The 20,180-nt window shown below is 42.8% G+C and overlaps 2 protein-coding genes across 2 annotated transcripts in view; one reads left to right on the top strand and one right to left on the bottom strand.

Moving 5' to 3' along the window:
• Nucleotides 1–473: 473 nt before the first annotated feature.
• Nucleotides 474–5,913, top strand: abhd14b (abhydrolase domain containing 14B). Its single transcript, XM_077013968.1, has 4 exons — nucleotides 474–1,010; nucleotides 1,919–2,160; nucleotides 2,658–2,841; nucleotides 3,337–5,913. The coding sequence occupies exons 1-3, from the start codon at nucleotides 797–799 to the stop codon at nucleotides 2,838–2,840; spliced, it is 639 nt and encodes a 212-aa protein (XP_076870083.1). The 5' UTR covers nucleotides 474–796; the 3' UTR covers nucleotide 2,841; nucleotides 3,337–5,913.
• Nucleotides 5,914–6,904: 991 nt separating this feature from the next.
• cacna2d2a (calcium channel, voltage-dependent, alpha 2/delta subunit 2a) overlaps nucleotides 6,905–20,180 on the bottom strand; it is an 83,978-nt gene continuing 70,702 nt past the window's right edge. The window contains exons 16-39 of the mRNA XM_077013686.1: nucleotides 20,049–20,114; nucleotides 19,543–19,617; nucleotides 19,287–19,361; nucleotides 19,043–19,111; nucleotides 18,622–18,693; nucleotides 18,276–18,337; nucleotides 18,052–18,128; nucleotides 16,623–16,637; nucleotides 14,568–14,628; nucleotides 13,831–13,928; nucleotides 13,561–13,651; nucleotides 13,303–13,365; nucleotides 12,250–12,359; nucleotides 11,978–12,076; nucleotides 11,372–11,466; nucleotides 10,559–10,603; nucleotides 10,241–10,312; nucleotides 9,967–10,119; nucleotides 9,827–9,879; nucleotides 9,415–9,470; nucleotides 8,609–8,735; nucleotides 8,059–8,168; nucleotides 7,572–7,654; nucleotides 6,905–7,357 (exon numbers count right to left, since the gene is read on the bottom strand). Coding sequence (XP_076869801.1) covers nucleotides 7,235–7,357; nucleotides 7,572–7,654; nucleotides 8,059–8,168; nucleotides 8,609–8,735; nucleotides 9,415–9,470; nucleotides 9,827–9,879; nucleotides 9,967–10,119; nucleotides 10,241–10,312; nucleotides 10,559–10,603; nucleotides 11,372–11,466; nucleotides 11,978–12,076; nucleotides 12,250–12,359; nucleotides 13,303–13,365; nucleotides 13,561–13,651; nucleotides 13,831–13,928; nucleotides 14,568–14,628; nucleotides 16,623–16,637; nucleotides 18,052–18,128; nucleotides 18,276–18,337; nucleotides 18,622–18,693; nucleotides 19,043–19,111; nucleotides 19,287–19,361; nucleotides 19,543–19,617; nucleotides 20,049–20,114 — 1,950 coding nt within the window. The 3' untranslated portion in view covers nucleotides 6,905–7,234. The remainder of the gene's footprint in view (nucleotides 7,358–7,571; nucleotides 7,655–8,058; nucleotides 8,169–8,608; nucleotides 8,736–9,414; nucleotides 9,471–9,826; nucleotides 9,880–9,966; nucleotides 10,120–10,240; nucleotides 10,313–10,558; nucleotides 10,604–11,371; nucleotides 11,467–11,977; nucleotides 12,077–12,249; nucleotides 12,360–13,302; nucleotides 13,366–13,560; nucleotides 13,652–13,830; nucleotides 13,929–14,567; nucleotides 14,629–16,622; nucleotides 16,638–18,051; nucleotides 18,129–18,275; nucleotides 18,338–18,621; nucleotides 18,694–19,042; nucleotides 19,112–19,286; nucleotides 19,362–19,542; nucleotides 19,618–20,048; nucleotides 20,115–20,180) is intronic.

The raw sequence follows: 20,180 nt of genomic DNA, 5'->3' as shown, positions 1-20,180 counted from the left end.
TCCTCTGAGATTACCTTTGGGACAAGAGTTGGTCTGCTGCTTCTGATATAAAGGAACAGAGAAAGGAAACCCTCATCTGATTTGTGGGCTTGACTACCAGTGCTAGATAAATATATGACACCGTTTTCCTTTATAAACACACTTCTTAAACGGTTCAAAGCGTTTAAAAAAATAAAATAAATGTATTGTAGTTTTTGTTGAATTACTTTAATCTGCAAATTCAAAAGGTCTAGGGCGAAAGATATTTTCTATTATAACGGTCTTTGCTTTCCTAGCTTTATATATTAGTTCAAGGCCATTTACATGTACTCGAAGTGAAGTTATATAAGTAAAAAGACCGCTCACTGATATATTTTCAACACAAACGTTCCCATTACAGCGTGGAGATGTTGTTCCAGCCACTAGAGGGCGCTACTGGGTTGATCATCTCGTGGAGATATTATTCCAGCCACCAGAGGGCGCTACTGGGTCGATCATTTTAGCTCCAACCTTCCGGGATCCGAGAGCGCTGTTGGTCTTGTGTAGTGGGAGTGTGGTTCGGATGTTCTTACCAAACCTGCAGAGCCTTCGGATATTTTGACATACGTAACATTTTGACATACGTAACACTTTCAGAAGAGGTCTTCAGTTAACAAAAGTTTGTTGTTTGCCATTTGAATTTTTATTCGGGTTTAATAAGGACAGAGTCCACTAGCCTGAACTTTGCTCTAGAGTCCGTAGACTAACAGTTTGAGCCCAAATCGCGCATTTATCAAGAATTGATTGAGTCTGAATCCAATTGACGGAGACTAGCAGGATGTCGTCGGTCCAGATGTGTGAGGGGACGGTGAGTGTGGACATATGTGGGTCCAGCCCGCTCTTCTACCGCCAGGCTGCCCCCCCGGAACCAGCCAAGCTCAGTGTGCTGCTCCTCCACGGGATCCGCTTCTCCTCGCAGAACTGGGTCGACACCGGGACTATGGAGACTCTGGCCGCGGCGGGGTACCGCGCCCTCGCTCTGGATCTACCAGGTGAACCGGACCGTCGGCACCAGTGCTCGGTAGTTTTCGTGTCATTTTTATTTGACCCAGCTTGATAGTCTGTAACTTTTAGAAAGATCACGTGACACAGTTCTTATTTACCTACTTATAAACGATTCTAACAAGGGCAGGGAGACGGACAGCTGTTCTACAGCGGATCAGACTCCTCCATCTGGCCCTGTGCTGAGTGTCCTCCACTGACACACCAGCCACTCTCATATCCTCTACCACTGCATCCATAAACCTCCTCTTAGGTCTACCTCTCCTCCTCTTGCCTGGAAGTTCCATCCTCAAGACCCTCCTACCAATATACCTCTCCTCCCTCCTCTGTACATGTCCAAACCATCTCAATCTCGCTTCTCTAACTTTATCTCCAAAACATGCTACATGTGCTGATCCTCTAATAAACTCATTTCTGATCCTATCCTTCCTCGTCACTCCAAACGGACAGCTGTTCTTCTGCGACTACATTTCACACTTCTCTAAATGTTTGTCCTCGGACATCATGTTAATGTCCATCTTACTCCTGAGCACGTGTCCTTCTAACTGTCTTGAGATGGATGTGACGTAGCAGCAGGGCCGGAGTGGGACACTTTTTCAGCCCGGGAGTTTCATGCCCAAATCCGGCCCAAAATTATTTTCCCCTCCCAATCGGCCCAAACTAGAGATTGACATGAGCCGGCCCATCGGGAATCCTCCCGAATCTGTCGATTAGCCACTCCGGCTCTGCGTAGCAGTGATGAAGCTTATCTAACATTATAAAGACGCGCCTGCACAAACCTACAGCTTGTGTGTAATAATTTAAAAAGCTGCTTTAGCAATACGTGTCCATGATTTCCCACGCTGGAGATAAACGTGAGCGTTCAGTTACATTAATGTGTGTTCTCTGCTCGTCGAAGGTTTCGGTCAGTCCAAGTGCGCGCAGGCCCCCGCCCCCGTGGCCGAACCGGCCCCCGGTGAGTTTCTGAGGCAGGTGTGTGAGGGCCTGAAGACGGGACCAGTGGTGGTGGTGAGCCCGTCTCTCAGCGGGATGTACTCCCTCCCCTTCCTCCTACAGCACACGGAGCAGGTAAAGGCCTACATCCCTGTGGCTCCCATCTGCACCGAGAAGTTCCCGGCCGAGCAGTACCGCGCCGTGAAGGTCAGACAACTCTTCTGAGCGGTTGAAATATTACGAACCTTATTACATTTGTAGCATAATTCAGTTTGCAGCAAGGTCAGTAGTTTTGTACATTTAATCAATTTGAAATGAATACTGTGTAACTAGAATTCTAAAATTAAACTTTAAGCATTACATTTTTCTTGCACAAGTAGCATCTACCAGGAACAAGGCCATGAAAGTGAACATAAAAATCCTTTTGAGCTTTAAATTATTAGGCAGATTTTAGGCACTGTATTTTGTAGTACCATAGCTGGATAGTTTCCAATGTCGCACAATAATTCAAACTGCTTTCCCAAAATGTCGACCTTTCAGTGGTCTCATATCGGGGTACACATGCCCATTAGTATTTAGTTAAAATGTTATTTTGCGTGTAGACTGATTTTTTTTTTAGTTCATGTATTTCATTCTAGTAACTTATTTCTACAGTTAAACTGTCGTGGTTTTGCATAAAGGGGAATCATTCTGTGTCTTCGTAGGTTCCAACGCTGATCGTTTATGGAGATCAGGACACCCAGTTAGGCGAAGTGACCTTGAGGAATCTGAGTAACCTGTCCAATCACAAAGTGGTGGTGATGAAGGGAGCTGGACATGCCTGTTACCTTGATGATCCAGACACCTGGCACAAATCCATCCTGGAGTTCTTGCAAACGCTAACTTAGGGTAAACACCTTCGTTAACTTTGTTATACATGACATTTGGACCAACTATAGTGGATTACACTGGCTTTTTTCCCCTCATGCTCAATTATTCCATTCAATTTTATGTCCCTAGTGTTAGGCTAAACAGGACCAAATTTTCTATAGCAAAGTCTTTTGATCAAATATAATCTCCATGAAATTTGCTGTATAACCTGAACGTTCTTAATAGCACAACTTGTGTGGAACTGATATTCTGATATTTCATCAGATGAGCAGTAAAATATATGTAATTATTTATGTGGTATAGACATAATCATAATACAGCTATTGAAATAATACTATGCATGATTTAGAGCAAGGAATATATTTTTCCATTAAAAATGAACACTACACACTGAAATGAAGTGAAAAATATGAACATTATTTAATAACTGATTCTCTGTAATAAACAATTTGAAAATATTTTACAAGGAGTCACAGACACAATATTTTACAAATGTTTCCCTCATCTTTTTAGTTACTTCTGTACAAAAGAATGGAGCAACATAGACCCAGTGTCCAAAGAGCTGGAGCGATTCGCTCTCCACACACAATCCAACAAACTAAATAAACTCCCACTTTGATATCACACCTCAAACTCAAGATGATATTCAGTAGTACTGTATTCCTATGTTATTGAAATCTTTATTTTTTTATCGTCACTTAATGCGAAATTCTGTTTCACCTTTTACGGACTTCTTTTGTTTATTGATTATTTTTTTCCACACATTTGTCACGGAGCACCAGACTAAGGACTACAGAATCACACACACACACGTGTCTCCCCCGAGAAAACGCGCCTACTGTTGTTGCTATAAGGAGGTGTAAGGGTTAGAGGAGAAACTCCACATAAAGCCAACCCTTCTTAACCTCCCCAAGCTACTTAATCTTTTATTCTTCTTTTTTAAATACATTTTTTTTTTGGCGAAAAAATTGAACAACTAAAATAACAAGGACGTCTGTTCAGTGTGGTGACACAGACAGAAACACTCATGGGTTAAAGTCAACGTCTTGCCAAAATATGTAAATGTCTGTCACTGTCTCTTTTCAAATGTTAGTACGAATAAGCGAAATATTCTCTTTTCTAAAAAGAAATTAAGCAAACTTTTGGACGTTGGATTTACAAGACAGGATAAGGCATATTCTCATCTAGACTTCTCAGAGTTCCATCTTCCCTCCAATATGAAAAAAAAACACATTGTTTCTAAAGCAGAATGACGAGTGTGATTTTTTTTTGTGTAACAGATTTTGACAAGACAGGGTTGATCATTGCACACAACGGCATGAACACGTGCACTGATTTCTTTATTCAGCAAATCGGCGAAAGTCAGAAATACAGTCGGTGTCCTTGGCTTACGTAATGAAACGTCTCTACTTGCACATGTGTTCGTATATTCAAGTGGTGTGCTTGCTAGCTTTAAGGTTCGATGGGCAATAGGTTTGAGGTTTTGAGCACGGTATGAGTCCAGTAATGTGCGGCACAAAGGATAGCAGGTTATGAGCATATTAATAGCGCGAGTGTACAGTGGCTGTTTCGTGCTCACGCGTTTGTTATAATGTACGCTACAATGGGTTAGCTAATAGATAAACGAATTAACGTTTATCTCAGCCATTCTCTGGTGATTAACCGTGATGGTGAGGCGATACCCATGTTTAAAAAAATGTGCCAACTGTAAGTGAATGAGGAAAAAAAAAATCACATCATGTAGCTTTAGCATCAGCGACAAACAAGCGCAAGGTTGACACCTCAAAATTACCTCAGGACACTGCTGAGTGGACTACAAATTACATCGCTCATGACACACCGTGCTGGGTAGATCGAGCTCCAGGCAGTGTACACTGTCCCTGAAGTGTATACATTCCATGTCCACCAACAATGGACACTTTAAACTCTGAAACTCCATAGATTTCTAAAATAATTATTCTTTTTCTAACAATTGAGGATGTGATGTGTGAAAGGAAGAGAAGAGTCAGAGAGAGATGGAAAGAACGTAAAGTTTTCACAATGAAAATAAATAAAAAAAACAAAAGTGAAACATTTTGTGAACTGACTTGGAGACAACACGTGAAACATTCTTTTCACACCTGCAAAACGGACACATTACCTCTTCTTACTGACAATGACGACACACTCAGGATACTTTAATAAAAACATCTATTTCCCACTCTAACACCTGATTAGAGCAAACACTGTATATTTGCTGCACTGCAGAAAACACATTCACAGGTGCACACGTGCAGTGTGCACATGCGTGCTAACACACTCGCATACATGACCTGTAAGCTCACTATAGAAGCTTATGATGGATGATGGCCACAAAGAGCAGCAGATGGTGCCACTCTACAGTGTATAGAGAAGTCTCCACAGCAAGATGGCAGACTGTAAGTGGAGACTGTAAGCTTCATCTGTGTCAAATTGTAATACTGGTTGCCTCTCTGGTAAGTCGGAGCAGACACCAGACCCTCATTAAGATCAGATGTTTTAATTTCCTCATATTAACACATACCAACTAGATTTAGAAGATGCTTTAATCTCAAGAAGTTATGTTAGGGAAAACAAAGAATTAGGCTTCCATTATTTACAGAAGGTTCCCAGAAAAAAAGTTGTTTACTTCTGGTCTGATCTGAAGGCTATGGCAACAACTCAAAACTGTGTGAACTAATGTATGCCTATAGGTTACTCAGGTCTTTTAAAGTGAGTGACTCCCAATTTTGTGGTCAGACCAAAGTCTCCTAAATACACCATAGCCCTACAGTCAGCATGGAGGATCTTGAAGAAATATCCCTAACGGCCATTAAAGGCTGAGTGAATAAACCTTAGAGAGAGTGAAGAATTTACTTCAACTCAGTGTTCTGTACTTTCCAAACAGAAAAAGTAAATCAACGCACAACAAATGGAGGAAAAAGATGTGAGTTGCGTCTTCACTGTGATATGAATATATGAACGAATACAATACAATGGTGTTTACATTGCATAACTGAAAAATCATGTCTATGTATTCTTCTGAAATCAAATCAACAAATAAAGGTGTGTGCTCCAAATGACATTAAATGATTAATGGTATTCATCGCATTAATCTTCACTGACAGATCGCAGAACAGCCAGTTTGCACAACAGCTAATGGTTGTAAAGTTCTGTGACATAGACTGTGACAAACTTGTCAAGAGTATAAAAATGGCCTCCATGGACACACAGGACACTGCTATGGAGGATGGAGGAGGGGTGATATGGGAGGCCAAGAGTGCCATATTCCAGTTTGTCTCTAAACACCTGCTAATTAAAACATATTGTTCAGGGCCTCTAGTTGTGTAGACCAGATAAACAGGAAGAGGTGCCTAATGAAGCCCTTATGACTAGATGACAGAAGAGCAAATGAGGCAAACTCAAATACAGGCCTGGTCTCCACAGGGTCACTGATACTTCCTAACTGGACTTGATGTTCCACTGGATACTGTTCTCTTCCTAACTGGACTTGATGTTCCACTGGATACTGTTCTCTTCCTAACTGGACTTGATGTTCCACTGGATACTGTTCTCTTCCTAACTGGACTTGCTGTTCTATTAGGTGACTCGTTTCCCTTAATCTTCTCCTCGTCCTAGTTTGGCTAGAAAAATAAGACCACGCAACAAGTCTATCTCATTTTGGCAAGAAGTAGATATAGTGCATAAATAAACAAATAATATTTTAAATACGTAACATCTATCATGTTCCCTCTCTGGTAATATCCTAGCACATGGAGGTATGCTTTTAAATACTCACAGATTGTTTCCTTTTTTTTCTGATTAAAGTTCTGTGATCTCATTACCGTTTACTAGAAAATGGCAGAAGGTTCTGTAGCCCCATGTCAAATTAGGCAAGCGGTAAACCCATGAAACAGAGCTCATGGGGCCTCTAAAGGGATGAAGATGAGGATGAGGAGGATGACTTGAACCGTAAAGGCAGAATCTGACAAAACGTAATCCTCCGTTTTTTTTCTGGCAGGGAGTGCAGCAGGGGACGTTCCAACGTTCCATTCTTCTCTGCACTGCCTCGTTTCTGTTGGTCCTAGTCGGTCGTCTATTCTTCTGCCACGGCCTCCGCACCGCACAACGGTTCATTATTCTATTTTTTTTTTCGTCAACGACATCCTCAGCTTCTTCTTCTTCGGGGAAATGTCTAGCTCCTCCTACAAAGGCTGCTGATTGGCAGGAGACAATAAAGTTCTGCAACGGTCACTAAGCAACAACCCGTGAAGCTAAGTGGATGAAGCAGTATGTCGGGCTTCCGTATAAGGGCAACAGGAAGTCCCTTTAATACTTATGACTAGAGCGAGGGGGGATAAAGGAGGAATGCAGAATTATACGGAGAGGCAAGGAAGATGGGCAGATGGAGAAGTTAAAGGGAGAAAGGCAAAATGTATGGGTGGGCCACTAGAGAGAGGAGGAGGAGCTGGAGGAGGAGTAAAGTGTGGATAGACGGGCGGAAGGAGTGTCCTCGCCCACAGTCTGTAGTGTTCTCCTGCGAAAGAGAGAGGCGGAAGTTCATTGTAAGTTTTTGTATGCATTCAACAGAACCGTTGATGTTTGAGTACCTGAGTATTACTATACTGAGTCTGGGGACACAGTTTTACCAGACATGCCATTTGAATGAACAGTGTTCAAAATCCACAGAGGGACTGCTGGTGTATGTGGGTTTGTTGTGTGTTTGTATGTATGTGTGCTTGTATACGTACTGCAGTGTTGTAATCAAAACAGTTGGTGGGTCCTTTTCTGTATCGTGGTGGTGGCATATTCAGACAGGCATCTTCTTGTATGACTGTCAAATTGAAGTTAAAGAGGTTGTCATGGAATTGATTGTATATCTCAGCCAGTGTATGTGGGCGGCACGGAGTGAGAAACGTTTTTGGTGTGATACTTCCCAAATTTGGACCATCAGGGTTCTATCTTCTCACAACCTTTTTGACATTACTCCATCCCACAAGCATAGCATAATAAATGAGACCGTAACACAAGTGTATGTCGCTTTTGTAAAATAACCTGATAACTGTTGCTTTCTCAAGCAAAACAGTAGTTGTTAATAGTCGCTACCAACTCACACATATACTCTGTTCTCTGATACAGATTTTACTTAAACTTAGAGGAGCCGCTAAATTCAAATTTTCAAACTTTTATGAAAGTAAAGAATTTAATGTCAAGCAGACGTAATTTGTGGAAGGATACGTTCTATCTCCTCCTGAGAGAGTTTCTCCACATCACAGGTATTGCAGGGTAGCTTTTCAGCCACCACAAACAGCAGGTTGGTGTTATTTATTCTCTTTGCATGAATAACTCTGTGGAAACAAATGCATTTGAATTACAGATGACTGTTTACAAGACCAGTGTGCCCCACCACCATAATTAAACTGTCCATGCTCATGAAGTATTCCACAGCATAACACACGTGTTTTATAAAGTGCAGCTCATAGACGAAAGATGAAGAATGTTTTATCCTCAAATTAACCAGTTCATGCTACTATATAATCTCTGAAACATCCAAACCACTAGGTGTCAGTATAATGTGAAGAAAAAGTCTTATCACTCCTATAAAATTTAAATACTGTATATTTTAACTGAACACAGTGGTCAGGCATCTCTTCACTTTTATATTCAATCCTTTAGATGTAAATTTTGTCTTCACATTACATGCTGTAAATGTGCTAACTGGACATGTGGTAAGCCAACATTATTCATTTTGACTAAATGTGTGGCAGAACGGATGAGAGCGTCTGACCTGGAGCAGTTCTGACAGTCCTGCACTATGCTGTAGGCACTACTGATGTTACCAAAGTAGAACTGTGTCTGTTGTCTGATACAGCTGGTTTCTCTGTGCTCCGAGGTGTCTGCTGCGTCAATGTCATCTAAGATAATACACACATATCCAAGACGTCATTATTCAGAGTTTGTTATTTTAAAAAGATTTTTTGTAAATGAATGCTACAGATTTCACTGCTGTGTAAAAGTTTTAGGCAACCCAAGAAACTTTTTATCTGGACAGTAAATGTTTGTTTGCATGTAAAACACTTCGTAACGCACACACACACACACACACACACACACACACACACACACACACACACACACACACACACACACACACACACACACACACAAATAAATAAAACATTAATGCAGAATTGACCAATAGGATATTACTTTTGTGTGTTTTCCAACAGTTTGCTGATATGTTGTGAGATGGCTAGAAGGACCCTGCTTTCATTCCCAAACATTTGACTTGCAGAACCCTTTCAGTAAACGAATGCTTCAAATACACTGAAACACAATAAAGCCCTTCAGATGGAGAGAGCAGAGTGCCACTCTAAGCTTCGCTAAAGTTGTGTGCGACCACTTAAAAAGCCACAACGAGGGGGGCTGCTCAACGTTTTGGACCCTAACAGCCCTGATAACCAGCTATAGAAACAGTTTCTATAGCTGTCTCAAACTCAGGCATGGTGCAGTGTCTGGAGCAAATGTCTGACTGAAATGCTGTTAGCCTCTATGCTTCTGTGTAGTATAGTACTTATAATCTAATGTATATACCTGTAGTGAACCAGCTGTGGTAGGCAAACCCATAAAGCATCTGCTGAAAAAGAGACCTACAGGAACAAAAGAAAATCAAGTGAACATTTCAACACTCTTTGAGTTTGTCACATATGTAGTTTCAAGGCCTCTGCATAGCAATCATGATATGGTATCTGAGTAAAATATAGCTGTGTTATCTGGCAGTGAGCACAGATTTGGGAGAACTGGCTCTGATGCATATTAAACACAGATATACTCCACATTCTGTGCCAAAATAAGATAAATCCAAGTAATATTCAACATACAATAAAAATGCAAAAATGAGAATCAACAGTGCCAGTCCAACGAACAGGCAGGACTCCAAAACAGAACAGAAATACATGCTGTAACACTATTCCAGTATGGTGCCTCAGGGAAGGGACTTTCTCACCAGGCAGTCGCTGACGTCCACCACGCAATGTTTAGGAAGTCTGCGATTGTGGGCTGGAAGACGAAAGCACGTGTCAGCAGAACCAGAAGCACTGAGGTGATTTCATGGTGTCTCTCTTGTTGATTAGTCCATGAACTCACCACAAAGACCCCTCGAGGTGCTGCCCCCGTGTTGCTGGTGTGGACAGGGGCACACTCGGTCTGGTAGTCGAACATAAGTTTGCGTTGGTAGAAGGAGTTGTTGTAGAGCGCATACATCAGGGCCGAGTCCACCTCACCGAAGAACATTCCGATCTACACACACACACACACAGAGTGCACTAGGTCCTCAAAGAGTTTTTGTCTGAACCTCAAAGTAGTGGGAAATTGTATATTGTAAATCTCAGTTAGAGAATTCAATCATTCGCTTCCTCACCTTGCCCCAATCATTAATCTGATTGGACATGATGAGAAAGCCACCATCGTCGATCAGATAACACAGCAAGTCCTGCCCAGACACACAGGTCAACAGGGGTTGAAATATACAGCCGTTTAACCTTAAGCACAGTGCATTCTAAACTACACTTTGAGCGCCTTTAAATCTCTTGAGCAGTGTAAATACTGCTCAGTGTTATGGTGCTGTTTCTTTTCTTGACATATGGACCCTTCTAGAGTGAAGGCATCATGGCTGCTGGAGAAGCTCCAGCTCAGGACGTAGTGCTGAAGACCCCCTGCTCCTTCAGAGCTGTCTCACCTCATGGGCATCACAGTCCATCTCACAGCCGGACGTCGGTGTGCACTGAGGAAGAGAGAAGAGCTAAATTATACCATCAGTTCATTTACTTCCCTCCGTTCAACAAAAAAGGGTCTTCCTGAGAGATTAAGCCGTTCAAATGGTCATAGGCCGATACGTTGGAGACTCTGTTGGCAGGAAAAGTGCATCGTGAACATTTTCTCAATTGCCGAAGGGAAATGGGGTAACAAGGACTGCAACCATGACAACACCGAGGATAAACGTACGGTGGTGAAGAGCAGTGTGTAATATCAGGAGCAAACCCACATCTTTTCACAACACACTATACTACAATAAACTACCCTACAACTCTGTAGAAAGAAGCTCTTTTTAAAGAGATAACTCACACCAACATGTAAATATGTTAATGAGAACCAATTTGCAGCTAAATTCTAAATCCTCCTTTCGTTTCAGCGTGATATGTTTGATGCATCCGTTCATAAAGGCGCAGTAAGTGCGACATGTCAAGCCGTTCCACGCTAAGTGCTTCCTGACTGGTGAGCTAGTGTTGATCTTACTAAGAGCTCAGGTTTCACTCCAGTGAACCTGAGAGGTGAGAGATGTTGACTGTAGGGGACCCTTTTTCACAGGACACCTTTGTCCAAATAGTTTTGCTGACAAACTTGACTTGTTTTGAGTCGTTGTTCTGTTGTAAAGTTTTGTCCAGTCTGGAGGATTTCTGCTTGTTTCAGTGCTTTGGGCTGTAGTGTAAAAAATAGAGTTTGGAGTTTATTTGTGTGTGTGTGTGTGCGTGTGTGTGTGTGTAAGTATTACCATTTGAGAACCTTGACGAGTGTTGTCAGTTTGGTTGCTGGCAAGGATCTTGAATTTTGAAGTCCAAGCTTCAAGGTCTAGCTTTACACCCACCACTGGGGAGACAGCAAACAAGAGTGAGGCTAGCACGACACTCACAGGAACTACAGCGACAAAACGTGGCAAAGCAACTAAAGCCTTAAATTATTACAACATCATTCAGTCGTCAAGCTGTTCCACAGATAACAGCTTAGCCTCGTGGCTAGTGCTAAACACTCACTCCCTACAGTTAATGAAATCAAAATGCAAAACTAAACAACAAAAAGACAGAAACATTTCTCCACCTGGGGTGAGAGACTGCCTGATGAAGTGTGCAATTATATTAAACTGAATCAATATAAGAGAGAAGGATGAAGTTGAAAGGAGATAAACTACATGTTTAAACAACGGAGGCTGGCTGATGCATTCTAATCCCCACAGTACTGGGTAAATATAATACTAAGACTAATAATTACAAAAGGAGCACTAACAGGAGTACCAGACTGAACATTCAAGTTCCGGGTGTATTGTGTACTGTAAAATGTAGCTAGTTATTTGGAAATTACAAGATGGAGGTCACGGAATTACCAGCAGGTCTAACTGTTCTGGACCCCACTGTAATCTCCACCGATGTAGTGACCAGAATCCCGAGGGTGTCATTCTCTTGTTCCTGCAGGATAGTATTCGCTACAAAAAGACATATTATGTCAGTTCGATAGATAGATAGATAGATAGATAGATAGATAGATAGATAGATAGATAGATAGATAGATAGATAGATAGATAGATAGAGCAAAGTTTCACTGAGAGTTTCACTGAAAAGATTGTGTGTTTGTGTGTTTTTTCGCGTCAACACCCACACTCACGGCTACGGTACGGTGCTCGAAATATGTAGCCCTTGTTGTCCAAACTGCGTTGGTAGTAAGTGGCGTTAAACGGTTCTGGATCCTCTTCCCAGGTCTCAGCAGCCCTGACACACACACACACACACACACACACACACACACACACACACACACACACACACACACACACACACACACACACACACACACACATAAATCTGACAAATGAAAATACACTGGATCTCTTTAAGTTCTTATCTTGAATTCCATTTCTTGTACAAGTCTCACCCATAGCAGAGCATAGCACTGCCTCAGAGACCAGCTCTAAAAGACCCGTATGCACAGAACAAATGTCATAGTTCAGAAGAACTACGGATTAGTATGTGTGTCACCTCACAATAAGAGGTGACCCCGCCCCATTTGTCCAGACATGTCATTCATAAAACCCTTAAATATAAAGGTAGAGGGAAGTTGAGGGCAAAACATCACATAACAACGACAGCTGTGAAGATAATGAAGATGAACGAAGCCCTAAATCTGCTCCAACCTGCTCCACACTACCACCGAAACAAAACCGACAGGGTTTGATAGGAAAAACACCAGAGCGACCCTTTGTGTGGTGGGGAAAGACAGGACCTCTGTGTCCTGTAGGCCGGTGTCAAACCTGGCTAGCCTAGGTCAGCATCATGATCAGAAACCACTACAGTCACTGTGTTTGAAGGCAACAGGGTGACCGAGTCCAGTTGGGCTCTTTTGGACGGCCTAGTTCTCAGGCCTCCGTAGGAGAGCAGAGGTGGATTACAGGTGATGCGGGTTGCATTGCTATGGTCTTTGATTGTGAAAGAGGCTGTTATATTGTAACCCATGTAGTATTAAGAGCACAATGCAATGGGCAGTCAGTAAAACCAGTTTCATGTTTTCTTTGGCTAATTGTACCTGATTCATATGAATCATCTGGACCACATCAACTGTTAAATGAATCAGTCTGTTCTTATGAGTGATTCTGGCATGAGGTCCATATTGTCTTAGGTCCATATTGTTTTCATGAGGATGAGAAGCCAGACTCACTTATTTGGAAAAATGCGAGTGATGCCGCCATCTGTAGCTGCAAATACAGCCAAAAATCCATACCTAGAATATAGGAAGACCACACATCAACACAAACAAACAAACAAACACTGTTCTATTCTGATCTTAATGAACGAACTGACCAAGTGAATTGCTGCAGACAAGAAAGTCACATGTGCAGTGCCTGGTTTCACGAGTTTATTATAGAGCTGGTGAGTGGATTGATCTGAACTGGACCTGAAGTGTTAATGTACTAACGTGTTGAGGTCCTTTGTTTTCCACACTTTCTCCACCAGCTGTCTGATAATCCCAGTGTCCAGAATCAGGTTGTGTAGCAGGAAGTTGTCACCTGTGTTGCAACCACAATGTTAAAAACACAACGTTAAAATTCTACTTGAAGAACTACAGCAGTCTGTATAATTGAAAGGACAGATATTCCTCCATATCGCTCCTGTTAGGACAAACTGAAACCCTACATCAGGGTATGGAGCAGGAGGTTCAGTCGGGGGGGGTGGGGGGCTGTCTCACATTGTTTGGAGTCCGGTGTGACCTTTTCCATCAGAGCGATGAAGTTGAGCAGGAACTCTGTGTTATTGTTGGACAGCTCCAGGTCCTTGCAGTATTCCCTGAGAAGCACGTAAGTTTTACAATCGCAACACACACACACACACACGCACACACCATTTTAGATTTTACGGTTAAAGCTTTACAAGTCATCTAATATAGCAACATATTCTGATGTTTAAAGCACATTTTTAACACAAATGCACAGCCAGACGTGACACAGACAATAACAGGTGACACACACAGTCGATCACAACAAACTCTAAAATACATCCACAGAAATGGGCAGCACTGAAACATGCCCCAAAGACCCAACTCTCAGATCAGTAGTGTGTAGAAAAGCAACACAGCACCTTGTCTAAGCCATGCAAGAAGTTAGAGCTGCAGGATATTAGAAGCAGGACTGTAGGACTAAGAGACAGATTATAAGATACATCTCATTTGAAATGCATCATCTCATTATTTCATTGCTGAGGAGTGATATAAAAAGGCTTGTGTGAATGAGACATAAAAACACAATGACCGCATGCACAAACACACACTTTGAATGATGACTACTACTATAGGCTGCTGTACATGTCAAGGACTTAAGAAGTTAGATCAAGGAGAAACAAACACAGAAACAACAAAATGAAACAAACAAACAAACAAAAAATAAACCAGACCAAAAGATAAGGGCTGGCTCGATTAAGTAGAACTACCTTGGAGCTATCAACACACGTCCCTCTGATTCAAAAGTGTGTGGCAGCAGAGATTCAAAGTCTGCAAACAGAAAGGGGGCAAGATTATCTGGGGGGGGAGGCGGCAGGCGGGCAGCACAGGAGGATTCTGGGAAGGAGAAAACAGCAGCCGCTCTTCAGAGGGTGCAAGGACGCGATGGGGAACGTTACCATAGCAACACTGAGGAGTCATGGGGGAGACCGGCGTTAGCCAATATGGTGCCTCAGAATGGAATCCTATTGGCTGTTAACACGCCACAATTTTGCATGAAAACATGTTATTTTCTTCTTTTTGGTGTTTATTTCAGCATGGCTAATTACACACTGATGCTTTCATGGGTCGGAGAACTGGCTCGAACCTCCATGTACAGGTGGAAGCGAGTTCTCGGACGCGGTGCCCACACGGTGGGGGCTGGACAGGTTTCGGGTCTTATGTAAGCAGGCATCAACATGGCCAACTATTTTGCAGGAAGGTGGGTGAGGCAGGGGGTCCTGATGGAGGTGATCGCCCCTCAGACTGGCACGGTGAAGAAAGACTTCACGAGACACAACTGAGGGACGTGCACTGCATTGTGAGAGGCGAGTCACAGGGCAACTCAAACGCACGCACACACTTGATTTTTTTGAAGTTACACGCACCATTTTATTTCAGCATCTAAGAATGAAAGTTAAGTGACATGTTGTGCTAATAATGCACACAAGTATAAATGGAGTAAATGTGGAACATTTAAGCTCACTATAACCGCAGCGGTGCCCAGGTAGTATTCCACCCACAATGCCTTGCACATCCACATCAGAGGTTTTGAGGACGTAGGGGTGCCGTAGCTGTGGCAGTCTGGGGGGTGATGAGCAGGTCAAAGGGTTCAAGCTGATGGAGACACAAGGGGTCACAGGAGGACGACAAACATGTCGGGTGCTAACACACGCTCCGTCACCAAGAGCAGAGGAACACACAAAGACTACATTTGGCGGGGACAGACCAGGGACCTACTGGAAAATCACCTGTATTTGTGCTCACTATCCAAACAGTAAATTAAGTGTAAAGGGAACTAAATGAACAAACACACTGGCTAAGCTACCAAGCCTAAAAGTTATAAATGAAAATGCTACCAATGGCTGGTAAAAAAAAAAAAGAAAATTGATCAGAATCCTGTCTGTCTAAAAGCCCTATATAAATTATAAGTCACCACACGATCTCATAATAATCTAACTGCATAGTGGGGGACTCCAAATGTGTAATCTACACCAGTCCAACTGAGACCATGCTATGCTTATTTCTCCAATTCCAGCGTCCACTGTAAATATAACCTGATGTGTCCAATTATAATCTACATGCTGTATTAGACCATGCTACACTATAACACCATAGACACAAGTAACTGAACACCACACTGCAGTCACTAAAATAAGGGCAGCTTCACAGATTCAGATTGCTTTGATAGGTGAGGTGTATCCAGGGACAATAAGTTCACAAAGCTGGTGTAACATCGTCTCAGAGAGACAGAGAGAGAGAGAGAGAGAGACATAAGTAAAAGAGAGAGAATCAGGGAAAATAAATCCCTCAGGGGACATAGAGATCAAAAATATTTTTTTCTTTATGACAGAGAGAACATTTTTTCCGTTGCTTCAGGATACAAGTGACAGAGACCTGAATATGGCTTAGCCACCTCAGCCCCAAGGACTGAAAAGAGAGAGAGAGAGAGAGAGAGAGAGAGAGAGAGAGAGAGAGAGAGAGAGAGAAAGACAGAGCGAGAAAGATATAACGTGAGAGAGAAGGAACAGTAGGAATAAGACAGCAAGAGAGTTGAGAGAGAGAGAGACGTGTGTGGTCTGCAGCAGGAGGGGTGGGTGAGTGGAGAGTGAGGTAGAGGAGGAGAGGAGGAAGAGTAGGGTCTTGAAGGCAAGGCCGGCAAGGGTACAGAGGAGGCAAGCAGGCTGGAACAGGTGAAGGTGGGTGTCAGCAGGGAGGTTAGGACAAGGGGACAAGGGAGGAGGGAGTGAGGGAACAGGAGGTGGACCAATATGGAGTATACTTGCCCGTGGTGTCTTTTACTGTTCGGATCCATCAGAGAAGGAGTGAGCAAGAGAGGAAACAGGGGGGGGGGTCGGGTAGGAGAGGAAGGGGGTCACAGACAATATTTTATTCAATGACTGTTTGAATAAAAATATTGTTTTTCTCAAAAGAAGGAAAATCAGGTCAGTTGAACAGAAATGAACATGGAGCGGCACAGAATGAAAAGCATAAAGAAAGATAATGACAAGAAAGCAATAAACTCCAGCAAAAGGAGTCAGTCTCAGTGAAGCTTCTGGGCCCAGAGAGAGCACTTCACACAACTGGAGACACAGCTGATGGAGCAGCTTGATGTGTGTGTGTGTGTGTGTGTATACAATCTATATATACAGCGTATATATATATATATATATATATATATATATATATATATATATATATATATATATATATATATATATATATATATATACACACACACACACATGTATATATATAAACTCAAAAACTCATGAGCTTGAAGGAGGAGTAATTGAAGAGCAGGGAAGAGAGAGAAGAGAAAATAAGAAGAAAAATAATAAGAAAAGAAGACAAAAGAAAGAAATAAAGAAAGAAAGGCAGAAAAGAAAAGAAGGAAAGAAAGACCCAAGGAAAAAAATAAAAAGGAAAAACAAACCTCCATCTCCAGCACAGGACAAACGCCCATCGGGGGGCTTTGTGTTTGAGTTTTATTCCCTTCACTGAATGATTCAGAAGCTGACGCCAAACACAACGCCACAGTGAGCGCTGCCAGAGCCCAGGAGACGTAAACGTAACGTAAACCAGAACTGAGGAAAACCAAGCAACGGAAAAGCAGGGGGAAGCGAAAAGCATCTTTTCACTGGCCCCGGCGGCGAAATCAAACAAGCAGAGACAAGAAGGAGCTTCAGAATCATCGTCATGAGAGTGAAGAAGAGGCGAGAGCGATTTTTTTGTTGTTGATGATAAAAAAAATGAAAGAAAATAAATACTAGCACATGGTCACCATTATTGTCAACTCAATAAACACAGTAAAACCACAGCTTTCACCTTTCTGTCATTCTTTTTTTTTTTTTGGTAAGGGGTTTTTCTTTCTTCCACACACGGAAAGAAAAAGCCCCTGAGTACAGAACGGCATGAGGACAGGAAAAAGGGGGAAGAGGATGAGGGGGGGGGGGGCAGAAGAATACATCCATTCTTTTTTTGCCACCCCCCCGGTGTCGATGGAGAGAAAGAGAGGAGAGTAGGTAGCCTTCCATTTTCCAGCATCCACGCTTAGGCTGGTTGCCATGACGTTGTTAAGGACCCCCTGATTTGGGGGTGGGGATGGGGGTCCACTCTGGTGGGGCAAGAGGGTTAAAGGGGGGGGGGGGGGGGAGTGTCCCCTAGAGGAGAGAGGACGGCGTGATCTGGGCCGTGTGGGCCCTCGGTACTTACACTGGACTTGCAGTATCTGGTCGCTGAGGTTGGCCCTGATGTGGTGCTCACTGTAGGTGGGCAGCACCAAACCCAGACTGCGGAGCAGAAAACACAACACGTGTGTAGGCCGCCGAAGGCCACAAAACCCTGTTGGACTCAAGCGAGACACGCCAAAAGGCCAGGAACGCATCGAATTTTGATGCCGCCCATTACGGTGAGGCTGGTCAAATAAGGGTGGTCACCTGTAGTCTGTGCCTTCCACTGGGGTCCATATGTATGTGCGCAGGACTTCGTCAATGTAGCGCTGTAGAAACAGACGTAAACGCACGTCACAGCTCTGTAAACAAACATGCTGACGGCACCTATTCTGAATCATTACTGGCTTTCATTGATCACTGTATGAAAGAGGGTAAGACACTTTTCTAATATAATATAAACAATAATAAGACGAAAGTCTTGGGAGTTTATTTTAATGACTGCAAGCTATCGGTCTCTTCACAGTTCAATAATAATGATGATCCGTTTCAAACGAATGGGGCTCAACGCGTGTCATTCTCTAGCAGAGTACCTCCATTAGGTGTGGCGTACCTCGTCAATGGACTTAACTAACGTCCTGATTTTCCTCTGTCCTGCCTTGCCGTCGATCATCAGACGACGAATCTGACATGCGGGGGGAGGGGAGAGGACCAGAGAAAGAAGGAATGTCTGAATGTTAGGATGTTATCAAGTCTGCCTAAGACATTACAGCTGCCTGAGACTTTGTCGCTTGATGGACAGACACAAGCACACACACGTGACCACCATGAACTGCAGGTAAGTTTACCTGACACAATCACACACACATGACCACCACGAACTGCAGGTACGTTTACCTGACACAATCACACACACATGACCACCACGAACTGCAGGTACGTTTACCTGACACAATCACACACACATGACCACCACGAACTGCAGGTACGTTTACCTGACACAATCACACACACATGATTGCAGGTATGTTTACCTCCTCCTTGTTGCTGTCTGTCAACTCCGCATCCAGAAAGTCAAGCGTGACTGGCTCTCTGAAGTTGTTCTAAAAGGAACCAATCACAAAAGGCTGATTCACAAAAGGGGCGGAGACTAGACGACCAATCAGAGTCTGAGCAGCAGCCAAGATCAGAGGCCTTTAGACTGGAACATTCACAAACAATGAAACTTGGCAGTGCCTCAAACTCTTCATCTCACTATCTGAGTGACGTCTTCCTCACCTTAGGCTGTAAATTGGGATGTAGCAGGAGATAACCGTTTGGATCTATGGCAAATGTATAACCATTGGGTCCAAGCTGAATGGACAGAAACGAACCATTAATGTACAGTTTGGAACAGTGTGCGTATGTGGGTATGTGTCTGTGGGTGGGTGTGGGTGAGTATGTGTGGGTGAGTATGTGTGGGTGAGTATGTGTGGGTGGGTATGTGTGGGTGAGTATGTGTGGGTGAGTATGTGTGGATGGGTAGGCCACTCACCTTATACCGTGGTGTGAGCTGCTGAATTTCACTAAGTGCAATGTCTACACCCATGACTCCCAATATTAACTGATTCTGGGAAACATGAGAAAATGAAAGCTATATTTGACCACAAGGGGGCAGAATCGCAATATGAAACAAACTAGGTCTAAAGCGACTCATATCAACGCCCTTTCATCTTCAATGTCATGTTATTCATTTTTTTTTTATTCTAAGATTTTCACATCCATATGTTTTTCATTCCTTGTAAATATTTGATATTCTGGATGAAGAAACATTCTGGTCTCATGCTAGTTAAGGGAACAAGCTATAATAAGAATAGACTTGGCCAAACCATTTGAAATAAATCATGTCTCACCCTGCTTTTAATTCCAGGTTTGACATTCAAGACAATGAATATATTTTATCACCAAATGAAAACATATAAAATGGTTTTTAAAATATGGTAATCAGGAAAAGTGGGGGTTGTCTCATTCAGAGCAATTGGTGACAGTACTGGGAATTACCTTGTAGTCGTTATCAGCGGTGAGATTAAAAACAGGCAACGTGCCAGTGATGACCAGACCCAAACCCTGGAGAGAGGGAACCGGAGAACGAGCGAGATCAGTCCAGATCAATGTTAGGATCCTTCAAACACA

The sequence above is a fragment of the Brachyhypopomus gauderio genome, chromosome 8, assembly GCF_052324685.1.
Source record: "Brachyhypopomus gauderio isolate BG-103 chromosome 8, BGAUD_0.2, whole genome shotgun sequence".
In the NCBI taxonomy this organism is placed as follows: Eukaryota; Metazoa; Chordata; class Actinopteri; order Gymnotiformes; family Hypopomidae; genus Brachyhypopomus; species Brachyhypopomus gauderio.
The sequence above is the reverse complement of the archived record's forward strand: the minus strand, read 5'-3'. Positions and strand labels throughout refer to the sequence as shown.

Coding starts and splice junctions, on each gene's coding strand:
- abhd14b (XM_077013968.1), top strand. CDS start 797: ATGTCGTCGGTCCAGATGTGTGAGGGGACGGTGAGTGTGGACATATGT. Junction 1,011..1,918: donor CCTCGCTCTGGATCTACCAG/GTGAACCGGACC, acceptor TGCTCGTCGAAG/GTTTCGGTCAGTCCAAGTGC. Junction 2,161..2,657: donor AGCAGTACCGCGCCGTGAAG/GTCAGACAACTC, acceptor GTGTCTTCGTAG/GTTCCAACGCTGATCGTTTA.